Source organism: Colossoma macropomum, unplaced genomic scaffold (assembly GCF_904425465.1).
Source record: "Colossoma macropomum unplaced genomic scaffold, Colossoma_macropomum, whole genome shotgun sequence".
In the NCBI taxonomy this organism is placed as follows: domain Eukaryota; kingdom Metazoa; phylum Chordata; class Actinopteri; order Characiformes; family Serrasalmidae; genus Colossoma; species Colossoma macropomum.
In genome coordinates this window covers 24,964,617-24,989,436 of record NW_023494810.1, presented here as the reverse complement: position 1 = coordinate 24,989,436, position 24,820 = coordinate 24,964,617, and the positions used below count along the sequence as shown (strand labels likewise).

The 24,820-nt window shown below is 38.9% G+C and overlaps 1 protein-coding gene, 1 non-coding gene and 1 pseudogene across 2 annotated transcripts; 2 read left to right on the top strand and 1 right to left on the bottom strand.

The window, feature by feature from the left end:
* Nucleotides 1-1,630: 1,630 nt before the first annotated feature.
* On the top strand, nt 1,631-13,121 carry LOC118800032 (annotated as a pseudogene).
* Nucleotides 5,962-6,041, bottom strand: LOC118800079. The gene has a single exon (XR_005006165.1). It is a non-coding gene; the product is annotated as a small nucleolar SNORD12/SNORD106 (small nucleolar RNA).
* Nucleotides 13,122-14,928: 1,807 nt separating the features above from the next.
* LOC118799583 lies at nt 14,929-23,756 on the top strand. The gene is made up of 5 exons (XM_036559537.1): nt 14,929-15,019; nt 19,578-19,637; nt 19,794-20,111; nt 20,698-21,012; nt 23,376-23,756. Exons 2-5 carry the CDS (start codon nt 19,601-19,603, stop codon nt 23,534-23,536), a joined length of 831 nt encoding a protein of 276 aa, XP_036415430.1. The 5' UTR covers nt 14,929-15,019; nt 19,578-19,600; the 3' UTR covers nt 23,537-23,756.
* Nucleotides 23,757-24,820: the final 1,064 nt, after the last annotated feature.

Here is a 24,820-nt window from a genome sequence, read left to right as displayed (position 1 = left end):
TGATAATGTATCGATGCTGGCCCAAGAAAAAGATGTATCTTCAAAATAGTAACTTTACAGGAGAGGGCAAAAACATTCTTAGTTTTTAACCCAAGCGAATGTAAACAGGGTTTATTCCTAGTCTTTTTGGAGAGTTTCTATTGCTCTTTTCATCATGAAATTCCCACAAGGTAAAGGACAGGCTTTCTGTTCAAAAGATACATAACAAAAAAAAAAACAACAACTAGATAAAAAAAAAAAAAATTATATATATATACGTACACGGTACCACTGATGACTTAAACATGGATGAGACTAGTTATATCTAAAAAGTATTTTTTTTTTTTCTTTGCATGCTCATTAGTGAATTCCTATGTCTGCACACCTTGCTGGAGCTGTATAATAAATGTCTAATTGACCTATTTCATGCAAACCTCTTGCTTCTTGGTGTAGGTTGATGTAGGTGTTCCTCAGTAGCAGGATTAAACACTGGTTGAGAAGGTTTCACTGGGTTGCTTGTGTGGATTTGCGCAGTTGTGTATATATGGGAGTTGTTTTGTGTGCTGTGCTAGATGACTAACAGTAAATGAAATCTGAAAGACCTGTGATTTTTTATTTTGTTTGGGTCTTTTCTGTTTTGTGAAGGTGCATGATATTGTCAGGTCATTCTTTATTGCTTCTCCAGAACAGCTCAGAATAAATCGATCTGAATTACATGCAGAGTTAAACTGTAGACTGTTGGTCATAGTTCCTTGCTAGTGAATGGTTTAAAGGAAATGTGAAGTAAAGCTCAAAAGCAAGATCACATGCCATTTCGCTTAGCAGTTGTCACCTCCACAGCAGGCATGCCGATTAAACTGCTTGGCTTCTCTGCAGTTGCATGAAGTCTTTCCAGACTGGTAGGTCATTTCTTCATTTGTTAAAACTTCTTAATTGGAGCTAATGGAAAAAAAATGTTTTTTTTCAGGAATATATTTGCAGGAATGTATCTACTTATTATTGTTACTGTTGGATTAAAGAAGACAACTCCTTATTTCTTGTGGCTTGAGTTCTCTATCTTTCTAAAGGTGATGGGTGAGTAAGGGTTCTGTCATTTGACATGTACACACCAGTGGAATAAGAAAGAAGGACAGACCACGTAAGAGCTCATAAAGTTTAACTTGAAATGAGATAAATCATTTATTATAGCAAAAGTGATAGCAATTCTGAAACCACAGTGTGGTTGGAAGAAGTAAAAGGTAATAGGGCACACTGGACATGCTGGTCACCTGCGCATAGTTTTATTTATTTTTTTATTATGAGCAAAACATGGCACACATTTAACATTTACATTTACCTCATTTAGCAGACGCTCTTATCCAGAGCGACTTACAAAAAGTGCTTTGTCTATCCAGAGAGTATCTTCGCTAGTTACCAATAGGTTAGAGAGAAAGCCGGTCCTAAGCTCAGATACTGCTAGAATCAGAAAGTCATTGACACCTAGGCACACAACATAGGAGATATATATATATATATATATATATATATATATATATATATATATATATATATATATATATATATATATATATATATATATATATAAATAAAAACTAACTAACTGCTGTCAGCGGCAGGAACGTCATCACATCTGGACCAATCAGAGCTCTGAGCTGGACAAGGAAGCGACCTGCTGTCTGTGCTTTAACCAGAGAACTTGTGGAGAACCGGGTCTGCTTTAAAACTTTGGCAAGAAGATTTAGACTTCGAGACCTTTTGAAACCTGTTGCTTAAACAGCTCTGCACTCGGTAAGTCTTTAAAACCATTTGACGGAGTGGTCGCTGTGGGAGTGACGCACCTGCTGTAAACGTGATTGCTGACTGAACGAAGTCATCTTGTTTTGGATGTTCTGGATGAGAATAATGAAGTTTTTACTCCTTTATCATCGCGTAAAACACAGTCTCGCACAGAAAGTCTGTATCTGGAGGAAGTTCGTTTTGTATAACGTTGTATTCTCTCATAGCAGTAATCTACCACGGCGTTTAGGGCCACTGTTAATAAAAACAAAAATAGTAGACTTCGAGAATAAAGTTGTACTGTTTCGAGAATGAAAGTCGTACTAGTCCGAGAAAAAAAGTAATATTTCGAGAAAAAAGTCAGAATATGTCGAGAAAAAAGTCGTAGAATTACGACATTAAAGTGGCATTAATACCAGGAAGAGTCACAATGTGGCCAAAGGCTTTGCAAAGGGAAGGCAGGGAAACTGTCTGTTTTGTTGAAGGAGAATCGCAGACGCTGACCGTCTACACGGCTATCAGTGGCTACATCTCCGTGCCGTTCAGAGAGGCCATGAAGTTTCACAGACAGTGAGAATGATAATCAAAATGACCCACAGAGACAGGAGTGAGTGGAACTCCAGCGCCAGTACAGCAACCAAGACCCCAACGCGTTGTGGCAGCCCCCTACAGTTAGCCCACTTTGTCCTCCAAATATTACGACTTTTTTCTCGAAATATTACGACTTTATTGTACTATTCTACTATTTTTATTTTTATTAACAGTGGCCCTAAACGCCGTTGTAGTTTGGAGTGTGCCCAGGCTCTGATGTGCCTCTGAAAAACTTCAGTTTGGACGGCCATGTAGCCCCAACACTTAACCCTTCTCCTCTATCTCTGCAAAACTCGGGACACCCCACCCCTAGGCATGAGCGCACAAAAATTTGTATACAGCATGTGAAAATTTAAGTAAGGCAAATTAAAAATGCCAGCAAATAATAACACAAGCTTACAGAATGATGCAGGCAGGGTGGAAAGGAAAAAAACACACAAAGCTTTTTCTGAAGCCTATCCACCAACTTCGTGTGTTCAAGGACAGCATTCAGGCTAGCTTGAAAAGATACCTGAAACTCCTGGGCACTAAAGAAATGCAGGTGCTTTGTGCTACTGTCACTGCAGTCATGATGTTTGTGTGGTGTGAGTTAACTCAACAGTCAAAACTGGTGCAATGCTCTTTGAGTCACAGGGGCCAATCAAACTGAACTCCTTGTGCACCTACCTACAGTGTTTTTTTCCCATGACTGTAGTGCAACATGGAAACAGTTTACATTTTCCTCCAGAGTCAGGTTTTTTGGGTAACAATTTATTGTAGAGTACTGTTCATGAGGCTACATGTCACTTTGTCATGACAACTGACATAACCCTACATAAATGCTTACTCCAATAGACATCAATTGCTATAAAGGTTACATTTGCCAACTTTGATCAAAGTTAGCCAAAGTAGCCTTTATGACAGATGACACCTATTGGAATAGGCATTTCTAAACATTTATGTAGGATTATGTCAGTTGTCATGACAAGCTTATGTAGGTGACATGTAGCCTTAGAAACAGTACCCTACAGTAAAGTGTTACCTTTTGTTGTTCTATTCAGATACAACATATAATAAACTTGTAATAACGCAGATTTCATCTTTGTAGGTTCACTGTTTTAATATAACACAATGAAGGTCTGTTTGCGAGTAGGAGTTCTCTTAATCAGTAAGTCTACTCTTTTTTGTCTTTAATGCATATTAAATCTATCCTCTTAGACCTTTTAAATGATAAAGTGAAATAATAGCAATCACTGATTGGTTTTTCTTCTGTGTTTGTGCTGTTGCAGTTTTCCTCTTGGTATTCAAGTCTCACGCTTTCACTGCCATTGACGCAGTAGTCGATGATCCTGTGACTCTCCCATGTGGAATTGTGTGCCCTGGTGATGCCAAGTGGACCATCTTCATCCCTACTGAAGCCGACGTTGCTCACTGTCACAATGGAACATGCGTGGTTGAAAATCGCTTTCAGAAAAGATTTGCTTTCCAAGGAAACACAACAAGAGGAAACATCTCCCTGCTGATCAGGTCCGTCGTCTACAATGACATTGGCTCCTACAGGTGCAGCTGTGATGGAAGAATAGCTGAAGTAAAACTGAAGGTTTTCGGTAAGTTCTCCTTCCATTAGGATTTTTAATCTATTTTCAGCAAGAAGAAAAATGCCTTATAGTAGTTACCTACTATAAACGAAGTCAATACAGCAGAAGCTAGAACAGGCCAGTTGCCACTTTGGAAGTCTAGCATTTACTACAGGAATAATATGAAATCTTAAGTTTCTTTGTCCCTCAGTTCCTACAGTCGTGACGGCTCTTGCGCTGGAGAACATAACCCTCCCATGCTATGGAGACACTCGGCGGGATGCCAAAGACGTACAGTGGAAGAAAGATGGCCAAAAGGTTCTGCTGTACAATCGCTGGAAAGGGACCATGGCTACTGGTGAAGGCTTTGAAGACAGATTTGTTCTGTCACAAGAAGCCTTTCCAGATGGTGATCTCTCCCTCCACATTGCTTCGGTTCGCCACTCAAATGCAGGATTGTATCTGTGCAGCATCCATGAGGAATTCCGTGAAGGACAACCACGTGCTGTCCTGCTGAAAGTCGAAGGAAAATCAAGGGAACGATGTAAACCTTTATGTGGGGGTAATTAAACCAATTCTTGGAAAACAAAGATTTTGAACTAACCATTTCAGACAGTTGCCTATTCATTCTCATTGCTTACAACTATGCATTCGTGAACAGCTTGTTTCTGTTTTCCCCTGCAGAGAGCAGTCAATGTTGGTGCCTTGGAGTGGTCATAGCACTGGCTGTAGGCCTAGTGTTGGTCATTTTCCTCACCATTTATTTGTGCTTGAAGACCAGGAACAGCAGTGCCCCTGATGGGACAGCAGTCACCAATCCTTCTCAACCTGTTCAGGAGCAAAGCCACCTAATACATAATACAGCCTACGATTCACGTCAAACTATGGACCCCAAGAACTCTTCCACCCGGCCTTTCTAAGAACATCTCTAAAAACGTTTTAAACACACAATCTAGGATACAACTTGTTTCTCCAGGTCAGATTTGTTCAACCAACATTTGTATCTGCTTTGCAACCCAATTCATATCTGATCTCTGGACAGATAAAACTGAGCAGTCAGCTTTTAATGTGCTTGTCATTTGGTACATGCCCCACTTCAGTAAGGATTTACTCCCCTGCACTGTAACCATGACATTTATAAATGAACAAATGTCTCAAGATACAAACTGGCTTTGGTCAAAAATTATGTGCTGACTTTGTTCTTGCTGTAGAAACAAATCCTTAGTACTGTCATCTCTATATTCAAACTCATTAAACATCGTGGACAAGTGTAGTAAAGCAGCAAGCCTGCCTTTCTAGTCCACATTCCTATTCCATTTAGGGTTTTAAAGGACTTTTTACTACAAATTATGGAATTTTTTACTTAAATTGTCATTCATGCTGTTACAAAACTGTAGTTTTACCTAAAAAAAAAAAAAAAGTTAAATTTCTTTGCTGCAGTTCAAATTTTATGGAAAAAGCATTAAAAACAAAGTAAAAACGACGATTAAAGAACCAAATCCTTCAGAGTGTTTTATTCTTTCACAGAGCAAATAAGACGTTTCCATGAGCATTTACAATAAACACACTTCAGCTTGGAGAAACTGGAGTTTGTAAATTTTACAATTTAAATTTAGTTCTTAACTGAACTCTGCAAGTCTTTACACAGCACCTTTGACTGAACAGAAGTGAACTGCAGTTGTTAGTAATCCACACCATGCAAGACATGAACCAGATATGACTTGTTGCTTTCCTCTACATGATCGACAGTTACTAAACCATCAAAACAAGTTCATTTGCCCAACACGGCATCTGGTGACTTCAGATGGGACGTTATATCCAGAGTGGTCCTAGAACAAGGAACACGGGTTAGAGCTCCCGACTGGACATTGAACTTTCAAAACACTGATACTGGTTATAGAGCTTAATCAGAAAGATACCTTTGCATGTCTCCATATTAAGTCCACCGGTGTGTTCCAGCTACATTCTTCAACTCAGAGCATGCAGCAGCCTAATGAGAGTTGGGACAACAGTTAGGGACACAATAGCACCAATATTTCTAAAAAGCATGATAATTGGTGCATCAGAAAATTTGGCTTAAGAATACAAAGCAGTCAACAGGGTCGATCTGCTGGGGAAAAAAGTCTGGTCATCCTTAGCTAGTGTAGCTTGTTAGCGTGTAAGCTAGCCGAGTTTAAACGATAGCCTGGCGGCCTGCTACTGTGGTGTGAAGCAGCCCCGAGGATGGGCATTAAAACCCCCTCACTAATGCGAGGGAGCTGTTAGCTACAGGCCTAGCTAGCTTCCAGTGGGCTTAAGTTTGCGAAATATCAGAGTATTTTCTCCACCAGTCGAAGTTAAATTGCCACTTGGCGTATCATTAGTACTGGTAACTGCTTGAAGCCGGTTAACTGAGTAACGCAAAGGAGAATTCCACCCATTTTTCAGAATTTTAGCATAGTCCCGTCTTTGAGAAGTAAACAGCGTCAATCAGTGGTTTGGTGTGAAATCAGCAGAGGTCCCTTTTAAGATTTGACTAGCTTAGTTTGTATCAGAGATCATAATACAATAGCGAATTGAATGTGAGTTTAATAGGAAGTCAGACGGTTAGACAGAGACTTGCGCATTATTCTAATATATAACTGTTTCCAGGAAAACTCAAAGCCATAACTTGCATTTCACGTTCATGAGGATACACTGAAGTTATTTGTCCAAGTATGCGTTGGAAATGGAGCTAGATGTAAATGATCTTTCTTAGATTGTATAAATGAACTGCATCGAGTGCTATCATTATGCTGTTCTGGTACATAAGAAAAACATTCAGTTTGTACCTATTTTTAAATCCCTTAGCTACCATGGAGTTAAATGATGCCAACCTCCAAACTCTGACTGAGTACTTGCGGAAAACACTAAACCCGGATCCACTTGTCAGGCGTCCAGGTATGATTTTACCTTAACTTTTATCTCAATATTGCATTTGCTTAAAATTTGTGAAGGTTGTTTCATGGGTTAATGTGTCTTCTTGTCCTTCATTTACAGCTGAGAAGTTTCTAGAGTCAGTGGAGGGAAATCAGAACTACCCACTTTTGCTACTGACCGCACTAGAGAAGTCCCAGGATGAGGTTATCCGTGTTTGTGCTGCAGTCACCTTCAAGAACTACATTAAGAGGAACTGGCGTATAGTAAGTTTAGGTTTTACAGATTCTGTTCTGAAAGAGGGCATAAAATATCTAGAAGACATAAAGAAGTGATTGTTTTGGGTATGTGTGTCATCTCTTCCTTAGGTTGAAGATGAACCAAACAAAATTTCAGATCCTGACCGGACCGCCATCAAAGCCAACATTGTAAATTTGATGCTAACAAGCCCAGAGCAAATACAGAAGCAGGTACCGGAATTATTTTTGAAACACTTAACCCTGACCACTTTTTTGCTTCTCTTCTGTACAGCAGTGGTTCTCAGAGAGGTCCTCAGGGACCCTCTATGCCTGTGTGGTGTGAGTTAGTTTGGGAGAAAAAATGTGGACTGTCTGTGGGTCCCTGAAGACTGGTTTGTGAACCGCTCGTGTACATTAACCACATATTACACATAAGCTGCACACTTTTGTTTTAGTAATAATATTATACTAATATAATAGATATGAACAGATATTTTTATCTACAGCTGCTATCAAATTTCTTGTACTTTGGCCCCAGAAGTCATGGGTAAAAGTTGGGATGTACAATATCAGTCATATCAGTATTGGCACATACTTATGATTTAACCAGTATTTTAGACATTACAGATATTTGATGACACATTTATTGTATACTGGAGGAGCAGACATTTTTTTACGTAATCCTATGCTACAGTGCTGAAATGCCTATATTTAATCGGTTTTACTGTATTAATAACTCTACATGTGAAGATTAGTTTTGTCTGTATACAAAATGTATTGCTGCATTATATCAGCACTGACCAGTAATTCCAACATCGGTACATACCTTGGTTTACGCTTCTGTCATTTTTCCTGTAGAACAGCGCCCATTAAAGGTTTTTGTCCTTCAGATATCGGCACGAGTTCAAGTCCAATGAGCTGTGGCTGGAGATCAAGTTGGTGTTGGACACTTTCACCCAGCCTCTTACTGAGCTTTTTAAGGTAAAGCCAGACTATCCTTGTTAGTGTTTTTTCAAGTTCAGCTGCTCAGTTGGTGTTTAAATGCTAATGAAACTTACTGTTTCCACTCATAGGCCACAATTGACCTGTGTCAAACTCATGCTATGGATGTAAATGCCTTGAAAGTTCTCTTCTCCTCCCTTACACTCATATCAAAGCTGTTCTACAGTCTCAACTTCCAGGTATGGGATCTGCTTATGTTGGCATTAGGATACGTAGTGTGTTTGTGAAGTGCCTTTAATTGTGAAGCAGTTTAGGATAACTGTTAAGATCAGACTTGTCTTTTGTTTATGACAGTATATCCCTACACTGATGGTTTTAATGGATAGTAACCTTGGTGTTCTCTTTAATGTTTTCTTCATTTTATCCAGGATCTTCCAGAATTTTTTGAGGACAACATGGAGACTTGGATGACACATTTCCACAATTTGTTAACCTTGGATAATAAACCTTTACAGACTGATGTGAGTGTACAGAAACCTATTCAATCAATGATCAGTAAATTTTGAAGTAATTCTGGACTTGTCGCTTTTTTATAATATGGTGTAATGTCATTTAAGGTAACCTTTTTTCAAAAATTTTTTCAAAAATTAGCTGATTGCAGTTTTCCCTGCTGTAGGATGAGGAGGAGGCTGGTCTCCTGGAGCTGCTGAAATCTCAGATTTGTGATAATGCAGCGCTGTATGCACAGAAGTATGACGAGGAATTTGAGCCCTACCTGCCTCGTTTTGTTACAGCCATCTGGAATCTGCTGGTTACAACAGGCCAAGAGGTCAAATATGACTTGGTGAGTTATTTTGCACTATGCAGTTAATCTGCAATGTGTTATAAAAAATGTACTTTTTTCGATACAGCGATGATTTGGTGAATTAAATATTTAATTTTCTAATTGATTTTCTTCTCCTTTTCTGTTTATTAGTCTCTCTGCTGCTGAGATTGCCCCTTTCACTGAGCAGCTCCTCAATAACCTATTCAATGCTATGGCGATACCTGGCTCATCGGAGAATGAATACATAATGAAAGGTGCCTCTTCATAATACATTATAAAAATGTTGGTTTTAAATTTTATGAATTTTAATGTACTGTGTATTGTTAAAGTGTCTTGCATTCATTATGAAGCTTTTTTATTCTTACAGCCATCATGAGAAGCTTCTTACTCCTACAGGAAACCATTGTGCCCTACATCCCTACTTTGATTGGCCAGCTCACCCAGAAGCTCCTCCTTGTCAGCAAGGTGAGCCAATCACATCTCTGCGTTTACTAAAGTAGCGTGAACAGAGGATGCTACCCTGAGAAAAAACAGTAGCTGTTTTGGTACAACATAACTCAGAAAACTATGCAGTGTCCAGACTGGTTGTCCGTGTCTCTAGCTGTGGCAGTGGGCACACAGGCAGGACAGACATTAACAGCCATCCAATAAAGGGGACACTTCCCAAGCAGGACTTGATCCTAAAGGCAGGATGGAACATTCAACAATGAAACTGTAGTTAAATTGTTATTTAAAAGATTAATTTATTAGTGAAACCCATTTTCATATGTGATGAAAGAAGAAAGGGACAAAGGAAGATAAAACATACCATTGAGTTTGTTAAGGGTTTGTTAATCATGTAAATATTAAAAGCAGCCTTCAAAGTCTTGATGTGTCTGTATGTTTTTCCAGAATCCTAGCAAACCACATTTCAACCACTACCTGTTTGAGTCACTGTGCCTGTCCATCCGGATCACCTGCAAGGCAAACCCAGTCAGTGTTGGCAGCTTTGAGGAGGCCCTCTTTCCTGTCCTCACAGAGATCCTCCAGAGCGATGTGCAAGGTAAGAAGCTTCAAGTAAGCTAACAAGCAGTTTACATTTTAAGATGAAAGCAGTTATTACCAAGTATCAGTCTGATATGCAGATTTAACAGTTTGAAATAAACCTATTTAACCAGTTTTACATATTTATCTCTCTCTATTTCTCTTTGTCTCTCCAGAGTTTGTGCCATACGTGTTCCAGGTTATGTCTCTGCTGCTAGAGATCCACACTAGCCCTATCCCCTCTTCCTATATGGCCCTGTTCCCTCACCTGCTGCAGCCTGTTCTGTGGGAACGCACAGGCAACATCCCCCCACTGGTCCGGCTGCTGCAGGCCTACCTGGAAAAAGGGGGAGCCACAATCGCCAGCTCAGCTGCAGACAAGATTGTGAGTACCTGTAGTACTGTTGTGTATATAGTTATAATGTAGAAAGTTTTATTTGGGCTTCCAGTGTAGATAAAATCAACAGGTAAGATTCTACTACTGTTTTTAGCTGTGCAACTTATTTTGTCTATTTTTGTAGAGGTCAATGTCAAAAGACACTTATGTGCAAGTCTAACTGAGATTATATAATGTGGTTTGTGGCAAGTGTGTGATTTAGACATGGAGTTTACATGACGTTAATTGGTGAGATATAAACTTCCATTATTTGTTAGCTACATTAGCCGTAGCCACCCAGCTCCAGTGCTGTGGTTCTCTGGATTAGACTGACCTCTGCTGTTGTTCCAGCCTGGTCTGCTCGGAGTGTTCCAGAAGCTCATTGCTTCCAAGGCCAACGACCATCAGGGCTTCTACCTGCTTAACAGCATAGTGGAGCATATGCCGCCGTGAGTGATCAACACCGACTCCGATGTCCTTTTGGTTCAGACTTCACAACTGAGTACCTCCATTGCTGTGTGACTACATATATTTATTCTCTGTTTTAGGGAGTCTATTACTCAGTATAGGAAACAGATCTTCATCTTGCTGTTCCAGAGACTGCAGAGCTCCAAGACCACCAAGTTCATAAAGAGTAAGTATATATTCTACTAAGTAAATATTCTGCTTCTTTGAGTTCTATTGTCTGTATTAAAATTAGATTGTGGCTGATTAATGTTCTCACTGCGTCAGTGAGAACAGTGCTGGCAATAAACTTAATAGGGTTACACTGATACCGATTGCCCGTCTCATGAGGCAATGATATGCAGACCTGCTGACCTTTATGCATTTTATGTAGCAGGCACGCATTTTGACAACAAAGAATACTATGATTTTGTCACTCTAAACTACACCAATAGCTGGTGAGACCTGTGAATTCAGTTGTGCATGGGCAGCAGACCAAGTTGAGTACCAAGATTTGATGATATTGCGATGAGTGGGGCAATGACCGTGTGCTAAGTGAGGTGGGGAATCCCACCCCCACTATTGTGCTGCACAAAATATTTTCCCAAGGTTGGCAGGTTTGGAGACATTTTATTCATGACAAGGAACACAGCTGTGACTAAAATAAAATATTTAAATAGTTGATCTGTGTGAATATCCAAACTTATAAGCTAATTAGGATAGAGTTGTAAATAGAGGTTGTATCGGCCAATATTCAAGGATCAGGTATCTGTATTAGAAGGGAAGAAAGTGGTATCACTAAAACTTAAACTAGGTTACTGTATTTGCTAACATAACCTTTCAGAGCAATTTTGAGATCGTTTAGCTATCTAAGTTTTTCTTAGCTAGTGACATTGCTGACAGCCACCGCTTCTTTTCGAACTGCCGCTCACGCAACGTCACTGGACAGCCGAACGCGCTCGGAGGAAAGCGCCAACCGCCAGATCTGTTACGTCAGCTAACAGACGCCTGCGCTGACTAGCATCGCGTTGAGTGATGGGGGGAGAAGGAGGGGCCATCCTACCCACCCAGGGAGAGCGAGGCCAATTGTGCTCTCCTGGACTCCCGGCTACGGATGGCTGTAGCATCACCAGGGATCGAACTCGCGATCACCTGATGATAGGGCCAATGCTTAGACGGTTGCACCACTCGGGAGCTTTTTTTTTTTTTAATGTGGCCCAGATAAAAAAGTGACTAAATAATTGATTAATCATCAATATGATCTGTAGATTTTTCTGACATTGGTGGAATTGATGTCGTTTGTTGTAGGCCTCTTGTGCTCCAGGCTCTGATTGGTTTGTTTGAGTTGCCTGAAGATGACAGTATCCCTGATGATGAGCATTTCATTGACATTGAGGACACACCGGGATACCAGACGGCTTTCTCCCAGCTGGCCTTTGCTGGCAAGAAGGAGCATGATCCGATAGGAGATGCTGTAGGCAACCCCAAAATTCTGCTAGCTCAGTCTACAGCCTGCCCTGGGTGGGTGAGAATGCCCCCAAAATTTTATTTACTTATTTATTTCTAATTGCTGCATGCACCTTATGCTGCATGAAGGTAACCAGGCTACAGAAAATACATCCAGAAAAACAATTGGGCTGTTTGCAACTGGTATAGGTCTGTTCTCAAGAATTTGAAGTGGGGGAAAAAAACACTTTAATTTTTAGCGTTTCTTTATTACACAAATTCTAATTTGATTCTTCTTTTTCCGGAAGGTTCCCTCCATGCTGAGTACGAGTCTGAATGCTGAGGCGCTCCAGTTCCTGCAGGACTATCTCCAGGCAGCTTCGGTCCAGCTGGTCTAAAGGAGGACTTTAGCTTTCTCTCCGTTTCGTCCCTGGAGTCTGACAAACCGCAGGGGAAAGGAGAGTCACTGTTGAGATTGGGACTGATGTACCTGGACTACACAAACCAACAGACAACCAGTCGACTTGACATCTCACACACATAAGCAGCCACAGGGTTGCCCAAATTTGCGCTGTCATCTGTGAGAGGGTGTTTCAAAGAGTTCTAAAAAAAATGGATTGTGTGTGAAATAATGGACCAAGCAGAGAATAGCAAAGTTATCCAAGTGGTTATGTCCGTTTGGTGGCCAGTCAGCTACCAGTGTGCTGTGTTGGTTATTTGCGGTTGAGCAGGGCTGCTTCAGCGCTCGATTTCTGATCTAGCACTTTAATCCATCTCCATGAATTCGTCAGTCTGCTTTCATTTACAATCCAGGAAGAACAAATCTCCATAACATTGACAACAGTATTGTTGGTGTGAAATGACAAAAGACTTTGACAGAAAACATTTTGACAGTACGAGTTGGCAGACATTTGATGTCTTTACAAATCAATGGGAAGCATTTTGTTTTTCTTTTCTGTAGTTGTTTTTACTGTATGAATAAGGGCTGTCGTCGTGGCACTAAACAAAGGTCTTAGTTCCCCCTACTCCTTCCCTCCTTCTTCTGTGTTGCACGTATCAGTGTTCGTCTGGTCTTAGTTTTAAGGCTTTGTCTAATTGTTAATAAAGAGATGCACTTGTATAATTCTCATGGCTTTTTTTCTAATCTATAATGTAGTTTCTGTCATTTTGCAGGACCGGGACAGATCTGAGTTCTTGAAGCATGTGAAATGGAGCTAATAAATGTGGTTCCACTAATGACAAAACTGGTGGGGTCTAGTTAGACAAAAACTAATGTTAGATTTGCACTGAAATATTGGTTTTGGCTTTTCTATTCCATTGTTTAAATATGAGATTTCTGTCAAATTCCTATTTTCAAATTTCCCACCCCCACCCCCCTTTAAGGGATTTGCATTTGTGTGTATGTATAGCCAAGGTGAGAGTGGTCTTAGCACTCTTGGCCTGAGCCTTGTGGAGTCACTCACACTTGAGTGTGAAGCAGTGTGGATAATGCAGGGAATACAGACCACAGCTTCCCGATGAAATATAGTACGGAAATGTGAGACGGAATGAACCTTTGATGTGAAAGAGGTTGAGAAACTGCGCGAGAGAGATAGAAAGTTTATTTACTTGAAGTGTGCCTCAATCATGCTGACACAGTTCTGTCTTTTTAAGCTTGCCTTCCTGGTGTTTGGTCTGCCACTAAAAGTTACGGGTGACAGGGCCAGAGAAAATTTGTTGCAGAATAGATGATAAGAAAAAGAGGCATAGAAAACTCTTCTGTTGTAGGGGATAAACGTGCATAAATGGGTTTGTAAGCAAATACTAATTTTCTTTAAATATACAACTAAAATAGTCCATCTCTCCTTATTGTTCTAATATTAATAATTTGCTTCTCACTGTGTGATTGATCAGCTTTGACCAATGTCATAAATAATAGTGTTTTATTAGAATATCTAAAAGGGCAACATTACTGTCAGGTCAGTGCACAAGTATCCAGATGGCTGTAGGTTGTATGGTATAACAGGCTACTGTCTACAAATTACTGTTGGCTTTTTTATTTTACCTTAAAATCTTTAAGAAACATTTTACTTTGGTCTTCCACTGGTCCTAACTAACGATGGATGAAGAAGGGGGTTGAGCTGAGGGTGATGTATGTGCTCCACTTGCACAAACATTGCTGTTATAATGTTAAGACATTTAGACAACAGAGGACATATGACAGGGCCTTGATCATCCTGCAGAATACAATTATATTACAATAGGATTTCATTCTAAGTGATTGTGAGTAAAGTACATACTATGACAAAGAATGTATACTAATGTTTAATAATGCAACAATAAGTAAACAAAATAATATGATACACAATCATTAATAGCATTTGACTGGGCTCTTTCAACAACTGGTGGCAGCGTTCTAGATTATTGAAATCTCTAGCCTGCAAACTTTCTTCACAAAAAAGCATGCAAGTGTTTAGCTCCCTTAAGTACTGCTCTATATCATTACACTGAATTGTAAAAAAATCAAGATAAATAAAGACTAAGGCTATCTTTTGCATCCTTATATTTATAGCAAACACTGCAACAGGCTGACTGTGATTAACATGAACAAGTTCCTCCCCAGTATCAAGTTCAATATCTCACAGTTTCAATCTCTCTCGCGGGCAAACTTTAAATCTCTCGCGCAGTTCCACTCTCTCTCGCGCAGATTCAGTGTCTCTCGCGCAGTATCTCAACCTCTTTCGCGTCCTAAAGGTTCGTTCCGTTTCGCGGGGGTGGGGGTGGGGGTGGGGATGGGGGTGGGACAAATTGTCAGCTGGTCTAATCAGAATAAGTAGTTCCACTTGTTGGAAGCATCGCGCTGGGCTGACGGACATGGAAGACTAGCGAGAAGTATTGAACTTCTGGAGACTTTTTCTTTGACCTGTTGCCCCGGATTAACCTCTCGGTAAGTCTCGAAATGAATGACTGTAAAGAGCCGTGCTGAACCGATTCTGCTGTAAATTAAAGAAGCTGCTGTCAGATTCCTCCACAGATCAGCGAACGGGATTCCTCTGGGCGAGACGGTCACATTTGCCGGGTTTAGCTTTAGACTATAGTCCGTTCTCTGCACCTGCATCTACAGACTCGTGTGGGGGGCCGCGCTCTTACCATAAAGATCAAATTTATCATCGGCTCGAAATCTCGTCCTCCAAAATTCTCCCGTAGCTTCGGAGCTCGACGGGAAGATGACACGGAACACGTGCCACGGTACGCCTGGCCGAGTATCCGTGTCTCTCCTTCTCTGGAGGATGGAGGCCAGGGTGGTTTTGAAAGAGCAGCACACGGGGACCCAAGAAGGTGTTTTAAGTTGGGTGTGCTGAAATTTTAAACATCGTATAAAGTTTTTTTTTTGTATAATTTACATCAAACAGAGTGTGTCATATATACCATAACGAGACGAGCTACAACTACAGTGTTTACACATAACTGATACATCAGACCGCTGAAGCACGTAATGTTACTCTTTTACTCACACATACTTACATAATGTCACACATGGATCTTTACTACGCTCATATTGTTATAACGTTCAGATACCTATTATTTATTGTTTTTATTTCAAATGTTATTACCATTTTAGTGGTTGCAATCCAGAAATGAGGATTGCTCGTTTTTATTCCAGGAGGGTGAGTGGGGGGTGGAGAGCCACAGCCCTGCAGAGATGGGCGTTCTCCTTATGTTAAAGAAGCGTTCTGCGAGACTTGGTCATTTTTTTCTCTTGGGCTCCGTCTGCGTTGCAGAGTGTATTTCACTTTTACACCACTGTCGTTAATACAAATCATGCTTTGAGTCCCCCTCACGTACAAGTGCCATAGATATACATACCTAGATATGGGAGGCAAATCCAGCCGAAAAAGAAATTTGAATTAAAACAATAAAATTTAAATGCAAACCTCTTTTTGCCATTTTTTCCCCCAAAACATCTGTGCAAATATCCTGCCAACAATTGAAAATGAAATGAAATACCTACATTTGCAATTACTAGCGGTTGTTTTTAGTTTGCTGAACTGGTTTTAGTGCCAAGCTAGTTTTTATTTTAATCCTATATGCCCAGTGTTCCCAAAAATCATAAAAAATTATCTTCAAATATAATTTATTATTTTTTAAATTAAGTTCAGTAGTATTTTTTAAAATTCTTGTCATGTGTAGTTGCACTACAGCATGCCTGTCATGATTATCTGTGTACCATTGATTTTGTGTTTTAGTTGGAAGGGTAAAAAAAATACATATATAAAAAATGAATATACAGACATACAGTGCTAACATGCCATCATTAAAGGCTATAGTACTGTTACCATTATTCAGTGTTGTGGCCTTAAATGAAGAATGCAGACTGACTTGTTTAGGACTCGAAGATTAGGACTATTGACTTGGGACTCGACTTGAGACACGCCTGTACTGACTCGGGACTTGAATCGAGGCTCGAGTACCTTGACTTGGGACTTGACTCAGGATTTGAGTGTGAAGACTTGAGACTGACTTGTCACTTGCATCTTAGTGACTTGTTCCCACCTCTGCTCTGTAGCACAGTGACAGCAGGAATTATTTCACTATTTGCACACTTACTCAAAGAGTAGTGAACCCCTCCCCATCTTAAATTCTGAAAGACTCTGGGATGCTCTTTTTCTACCTAGTGATGTTACTGACCTGTTGCAAATTAACCACCAGGTGTTTTTTTAGCATTACACAAATTAACTAGCCTTTTGTTGCCCCCCGTCACAACTTTTTTTGGAACGATATGTTGGCATCAAATTCAAAATCAGCACATATTTTTCAAAAAGCAATAAAATTATTTAGTTTCAACATTTGATTTGTTGTCTTTGTACTATTTTCAATGAAATATAGGGTTTAAATGATTTGCACATCATTGCATTGTTTTTTTATTTACATTTTGCACAGATTTCTAACTTTTTTGGAAATGGGTACTTGGTCTCTCTAACAATACGACAATACTCTATAGTCTCTCTAAAGCCTATTTTACAAAACCAATCAACATGTATAATGTTACTTGGCAATTCTACTCAGTCAAACAGAGTATGGTTGCATATTTTGGTAGCAAATATCGACTCCTAAAAAAACACACCAAAAAAAAATACACCAAGCTTTTTTTTTAATTTAAGGTCTGAAAATCTGAAAAAAAAATATTTTGGCCAAAATAATTAGCATACTTTATTGAATATTATTATAATTGATTATAACATTTCAAACTGCAGTTTAATCACCATATTCATATCAATGCATCTGTACATGTCTATTGATTTTTCCCTGTTACGTGATTATGTGAATCAGCTCTGTACTAATATTTTGTGTATGTTTTGCAACACCTGACTTCATTTATCAAAGTGTCTACCTCAGTATGCAAAGCAGGTTTTGCCTTAATAACGATTTGACCACTTTCTTTGCCAAATTATTGTTAAACGGTTTGAGTGCTGTTGAGTGTTGACATCACAACAAGGGGCTAAAAGGTATGGATTTTATCAGCTATTAATTCAGTCTTTATCTAAATGGCAGCAAAAGTTAGAGAGCAAGCTTTTTTATTTAAAATAAGTTACTGCAAACCGATAAAGAATCATGCTCACTTATTTAAAAGAGTTTGAAGTCTACAAGCCCCTAGATGTTTATGAGTAGCTGACAAAGATACGCTCTAAAAAATGCTGGGCTAAAAACTACCCAAGCTAGGTCATTTGGCAACCCGGCACTGGGTAAATATTGTACAGAACACATGATGGGTTATTTTTACCCAGCCTATAATCTTTTTTATATTGAATCATGATTAGAAAGATTTCAATTTTCAAATTATAAGAGCTGCGATTGTAATTATATCTTACATTGTTCAGCATTGTTTTAAGTGTGGAAATTTAACCTAATAACACACAGTTTGTGAACAGGCAGTCTGGCACATTACATGCAGAGTTCAAGCCTCAACTTGGAAAAAACATATGTGCCAGACTTCCTGGTGAAATTAAAGGACTGGCCCATATGGAAATCTGATGTATGGCCATATATAGATATATATTTCAAAATGTATGATTGTATATCTTGTGTAGACATGTGTACGTATCAAATGTTATATATATTTGCATAATAATTTGGACAATATGTATATGGTATACGTCTGGTGGGTGAACACATGCTATGCATAAAATATGGATAATACATTTCAACATAACCCATCAGCCAAGACATGAAATTTTCTTCTTTAGTTTTGTTGTGGAGCCACAATGAGTAGAAACAGTAGAACCTAAAACATATACACAGGCTTCTGTTCTCTCAGTTCCTTTTTTTCATGCCTAGAATGTCTTGGCCTATATTTGAGGTAAATTTGATGTTTCTGTAAACCACTCTTTTAACAAGGGCACCACTCAACCTGTTCGCTTGCCAGTTGCATGGACAAGATTATGCATACTGTTGCTCTCAAAATTAGCTCCATTTTATTTTTAAATTTTTTCGGGCCCAGAGAAGGTGGCAGTGTTTCTGGATCCTGTTTATATATAGTTTCGTCTTTGCATGGTAGAGTGTTAACTTGCATTTGTGGATGCAGTGATGAACAGTTTTCACAGACAGTGGTTTTTAGAAGTGTTTCTGAGCCCATGCAGTGATTTCCACTACAGTGCCACCTGAGGGCTCAAAGATCATGGTCAGTCAATACTGTTTTTTGGAATTGCCCCTTGCATAGAGATTTTTAATGATATTACGTACTGTAGATGATGAGCTCTTTGCTATTTTACGTTGGGAAATGTTATTCTTGAATTGTTGCCTATGCAGTTTTTCACAGAGTGGTGAACCTCTCCCCAACTTCACTTCTGAAAGACTCAGCCTCTCTGGGATGCTCTTTTTATACCCAGTCACATTATGAATCTGTTGTCATTTAACCTAATTAGCTGTGAGATGTTTAGCATGGTATCAAACATAAAATTGGCATATATTGAAAAAAAATGAAAAAAAAAATTCAACATTTTATAAGTTTTTGTGCTATTTTCAATTAATTATAATTGAAAGCCACAACTTTTTTCCAAGTGTGTTTGTATTTCATTTAAATATTTTCACACAAGTTGAAATTCATATGAGACAACAAATACTTGACAAGTGTGTCTCCTGAAAAGTTCATGCTCTCTGGATAGCTCTCTAGTAACACAAACTTGCAGAGTGAAGTAGGAATAAATAGAGAAACAGCGTGACCACTCATGTCACCGCAGTTCTGCCTAGTTTCATGTGTTCAAGGACATTGTGCAAGCAGGGGTAGAGGGGGGAAACTACAGCAAATTATGAGCACCAATCATAAAGTGTATGCAGTGTGGTTAGCTCTACCTGGAAAATCTGCCTGGTGTACTTTTTCTCTGTGACAGTGTGACAGTGTTGTAATATTATATGTTGAGAACGATTCAGAAGAAGAAAGTTTACCCTGTGTCTGCTGCTTCCTTACCACATCCTGTACATATAACTCAAGACTTCATCTTTTGTAGGTCCATTGTGTTAATATAACACAATGAATGCCAGTTTGAGAATTGGAGTGCTCTTGATCGGTAAGTCTGCATTTTCTGTATGCAAATAAAATTCATACTGTCAGTAGTTTTTTTTTCATTTGGTAAACTGAAATGAACTGGTTTTTCTTATGCTTTTGTAATATTGTACAAACCAGCTACCAAAAATATATTCTCTCTCTATATCTGTTCCATTAGTTTGCCTCCAGACAGTCCAGTCCCAACATTTCACTGCCCTCAATGCAGTAGTGAATGACCCCGTAACTCTGCTTTGTGAAATTGTGTGTCTTGGTGACGCCCAGTGGACGATCTTCATCCCCAGCAAAACCGACATTGCTCGCTGTGACAAAGGAACATGCAGGGTTGAAAAAGGTTTTCAGAAAAGATTTGCTTTCTCAGGAGACACCAAAAAAGGGAACATCTCCCTGCTCATCAGATCTGTTGTCTACAATGACGTCGGCTCCTACAGGTGCAGCTGTGATGGAAAAACATCTGAAATAAAGCTAAAGGTTTTTGGTAAGTTCCAACAGGGCTGTTAAGACTTGCAGATTGACTTTCTCAGAAAGAGGAGTGTCAGTCTTAACAGCCAGTCCAAAAGTCTAAGACCTGGTATTTTTTCATTTAAACATGGAAATAAATAAGAGAAAGTTTTAGAATCTTGGACAATCTGACAATTAAAATGAAGAAGTAGTATTTCTAGTTCGCTGTTCAAATTGAAGCAAATTTGTCATTTTAAGGTTTTTGTACAAAAAGATATTTAGAGATTTTTTTTACAGATTGTTTTTTGTCTTATTCTGTATATAGACTTCCATTGAAACACATGTTCAGATGACTCTCAAGTGGATTTGTTCTACTGATCAGAGGTTTTTGCACTAACTTATGGAGTCCATACCAGCTTGAGTGCCTGCTGTAAAAACATTCTACTTTTCACTCAAATGGTTATGCCGCTATCATTCGTAATGAAAATGTTGTAATAAATTAGAAATGAATGCAAACTAGATGCATTTTTACCAGTGGTCTCAGATTTTTGGACCCCAAAGTTTACTGAATGATTAATATGAACTTCACATTAATATGATTAATAAGTTTCTTTGCTCCTCAGTTCCTACAGTCGTGACTGCTCGCAAGCTGGAGAACGTTACCCTGCCATGCTATGGAGACACTCGGCAGGATGCCAATGATGTACAGTGGAAGAGAGATGGCCAAAAGGTTCTGCTGTACAATCATTGGACTAGGACTGTGACTGCTGGTGAAGGCTTTGAAGACAGATTCTTTCTGTCACAAGAAGCCTTTCCAGATGGTGATCTCTCCCTCCACATCACTTCGGTTCGCCACTCAGATGCAGGATTGTATCTGTGCAGCATCCATGATGAATTCCGTGAAGGAGAACCTCGCGCTGTCCTGCTGAAAGTGGAAAGTGAGTTCACTTTATACTCACTTTTTTTTTCTTTTTGAACCCTTTAGGCACACAGTGAAATACTCGTGGTGTTAATTCCTACTATTTGAATCATACCAATAAAACATTTCATTGCTTTTTTTTGTCAAATTAGTCATAATGATCATTAATTTTCTACAAGCCAGTTGAGCTGGTCGTTTACAGTAACTCTTTATGGACACTGAGAATAACATCCGAGTAGCACAGGTTTACTGTTGCAACCACAAAAATGAAAAATTGTAGCTGTAACAATCCATATGCTTGTGTATTAAATAATGAAATTTGTCCTTTAGATATCCGAGCAGACTGGGAATAGCATGTTTCTAACAGCCAGTGAGCTGCAGAAACCAGCGCAGAGCTGTTATTACCTTTAATACGATTCTTTACTGCAAGATCACATGAGTTTTAACAAGACTCACAGATATTCATGAAAGCATGATGGTTATGTTATAACTTTGTCATGAGAAGAGAGGAATCGGTAACAGGGTGTCTGTGTTCTTTCTTACTGACCTTTGACCTTTTGCCTAAACGACTTGATTTCAGTGCGTAAACTGACGTTTTTTATGTCATTATGTCTCATAAAATACAGATGCCTCCTTGTAGATATAGGTTCATTAACATGCTTGTTGCAGTCACCTTGAATAATATGTACAGTTGGAGATGGATCTGTGATTCCCCCCTTCGAATTTGAAATGTGTGTAACTGTTCAGTAGAGCAGCCTACGAATCCTGTACACATTTATGTATGGTGGGACTGGTTAAGCCATGTCTTAGACTAACTTTTACGTAAAATTACATTGACTGGGAGAGACTGGGATTCATGTTAGTAGCTAATGCCAGTAAGAATACATCCAACCCAAAATGCAAACACTGTTAGCATTTGCTAAAGCAGTGTGCTGTGGCTGTCTGGCAATCATACATCATATAGGTACCGCATTACAATAAGACTTTTATCAAGGCTTTATGAGTGGTTTAAAAATAGTTTATCAATAGCTATTAATTTGGTCATAAATACCTTAAAAGGTGTTATAACACATAAATAAAAAAGGGAATAGTGAGCTCTTATATCTGATGAATATGAATGTCTGATGAAGCTGACAGTTATAATGTTGATGGATGGAGAAGACAAAGTAAGATAAATAACCAATAAGAGATTAAACTGCATAAATATTTATTTGGCAAACAACAGGTCACTGCTGCCCTTTTATTTGTGTTATACCTGCATTTATGTGTTTATTACCTAATTATTAACCATTAGTTTTTTAGAAATCTGACCTCTTTTTATAGATGCTCAACTCCTGGGCAGAACTTCAGCTCAGATGGTAATCAGCTTTGATTTGGTGTATTTATATACATTCAGTTTGTTTCAATAACCATTATTATTTTGGGCTTTAATTGCTGACAAATATAGTATTTGTGACTTAGCAAACTGAGTTGCAATTTGAGCTCTATAAATAAATGAATAAATAAAAATTCGCTGGAGTTGGGACCGAGTGAGCAGTGAATGAAATGACTTTGTAAACTGTGTTCTCTAAATGCTTATTGTATTCAAGCAAGGAAAACATTGTTCATGGTTTGGTCCAAATGGAGTATTGCTGTTCAAACTGTTAAGACGTTTGAACTCTTGTTAGCCATTGTAAAAAAGGGCAGTCTTGTTGTAAAGTACAACCAATATATGTCCAAAAGAACATCAGAAGTAAAACTAGAGATTTTCAGTAAGTGCTGTTTCCATTATCGAAAAAAATGATGTTGATGTGTGTCTTATTAGGCCTGTAGTTAAGTGAACTAAAAGGCAAAGTCATTAATCAGTAGAAGAGGAGAGCGTGAATAATCACGAATCGCAGCTGTGATGTTATTTGTGATGACACTTCTCCTCATCTTCTGTTGCTTATGTTGCCTCTTAGTTCACTTAATAATACTTGACCTTAAGTGTTCTATTGCATTTATTCAACACTTCTGCAAAATAAAGAAAAAAGTAAAGCCCCAAATTTTATACTGACTGTGCTGAACATTTGCATTTCCTTCCTGCAAAAAACGTAGTACCTGCTGTGTTACTGATACAGACATTTAACTTTTCAGTCAAATTGTACTGTTAGTTTCTGGCTAATTCCAATTTGTTTAGTTCTTTGGCTGTCACAGCTGTCAACCGAAAAGCTTGCTAAGGGGCAAGGTTTGGAATCTGATATAGGTCTGCTGTCACTTTCTTCTTCAGAATCTCATAAATGAGCTGCAGGTCAAATATTATCTCACACAAGTTATCAACTGTAGTCATTTTCTGTTTTTATATGTGCTAAAGTAGAAACATAATGGTTAGTTATTGATGTACTTTTCTTCCTTCTTCCCCAGGGGGCAGTCGACAAAGGTACCTTGATGCCATCATCATACTGGTTATAGTTCTTGGATTGGTCATTTTTTTGTTGGTCATTTTTAGTAATTTACATAAAGTACATACAGATACCCCAAAAGACACTGCTGCTTCCTTGTCCACCAGCTCCTCTCCTATATGACCTGGAAATGAATTTCCGTGGCGCCCATCTTGCTAATTGGGACGTAACAGAGGAGACAAAAAGAAGCTGCTCCAAACACCTGCCAAAGTGTCTTTAAGTGGAGGAAATTTGTTAATGGTGCAGCAAAGTCTTTAATTCATTCACTCTCAGCAGAACATAGCCATTTGCTCATTTATCTAAATGTGGTAAAGCAAGTTCCATGTTGAGCCTATTAAATAGCCATTTAAGCTGTCTGTGTACTAACAAAAAACAAAGTAGACGTGATCCTGTCTTGTATGTAAATAAATCATTGACTTTTAACAGCATGCCTCCATGCCCTGTGTAAATGCGCATTAGTTGTCACAGACCCCATTATAGACGAGTTTTAATGGCGGGTGTAAAACATCATACCAATTATTAATACTTAAGCTGCATAACCACTAAATAAAAGCTTGTAATGTCTCAGAACAGTGACCATATTAGTCAACATGATGATACATATTGCTGGCTGCACCCCAGTGTAAGATTTTAGCTCTAGGTATACTCTTTAATTGTCATTTTCAGGTTCATGGCTCTGTGAAATTCTTGTCTGACACAAGTGGCATACCAGTGCACTAAGTGCAGCAACTTCCACTGTCCTCTGTGTCCAAAAGGCTACTGGTCATCTGGTTTTACATGGGCATAAGCAAATTACTTATTTGTGCGAATTACAGATTTAAACATTTATATAACACAACTAAATGATTATTCAGTTGTCTGAAATATTTAACATAGATTGTTTGTTTTCTAGTTAAATGCTTACATTAGAAAATTGTATGATTGTTGACACTTTCTGTGTTACTCATTTTAGAATTCAGAATATTCAAATGTCACCTTGCCGGCCGTGAAAAGCCACATTATCATTGTCGTAGCTGTGGCCAAACAGTTATAGGAAGAACAGACTTTGCAAAACACATCCTTAAACATGAGAAAATGCATCAAGAACAGAAGGACTTGCAACAATCTACACCAGTCAAAGAATGGGAGGACCTGACACAGGCAATCCTGGCCCAGCATTCCTCAGTTCAAGATCAGGGAAACCTTCCACAGCCCACTCCAACAGAAAGTCAGAAATCGGACGCTGTTCCGTGGGCGTGTGACTGAGCCAAGATTTTTGTCTATGACAGAGGAAGACTGCCAGAAAGCCCTTAGTGAAGTCTTGAAAGGAGATGGCCCAGAGGCCAGAGAATCCTTTATTTTTGAATACAGAGAGGGTATGGAGCTATTTTTGCAAGCCTCTCTTGATGAGCAGAAGCTCATTACACA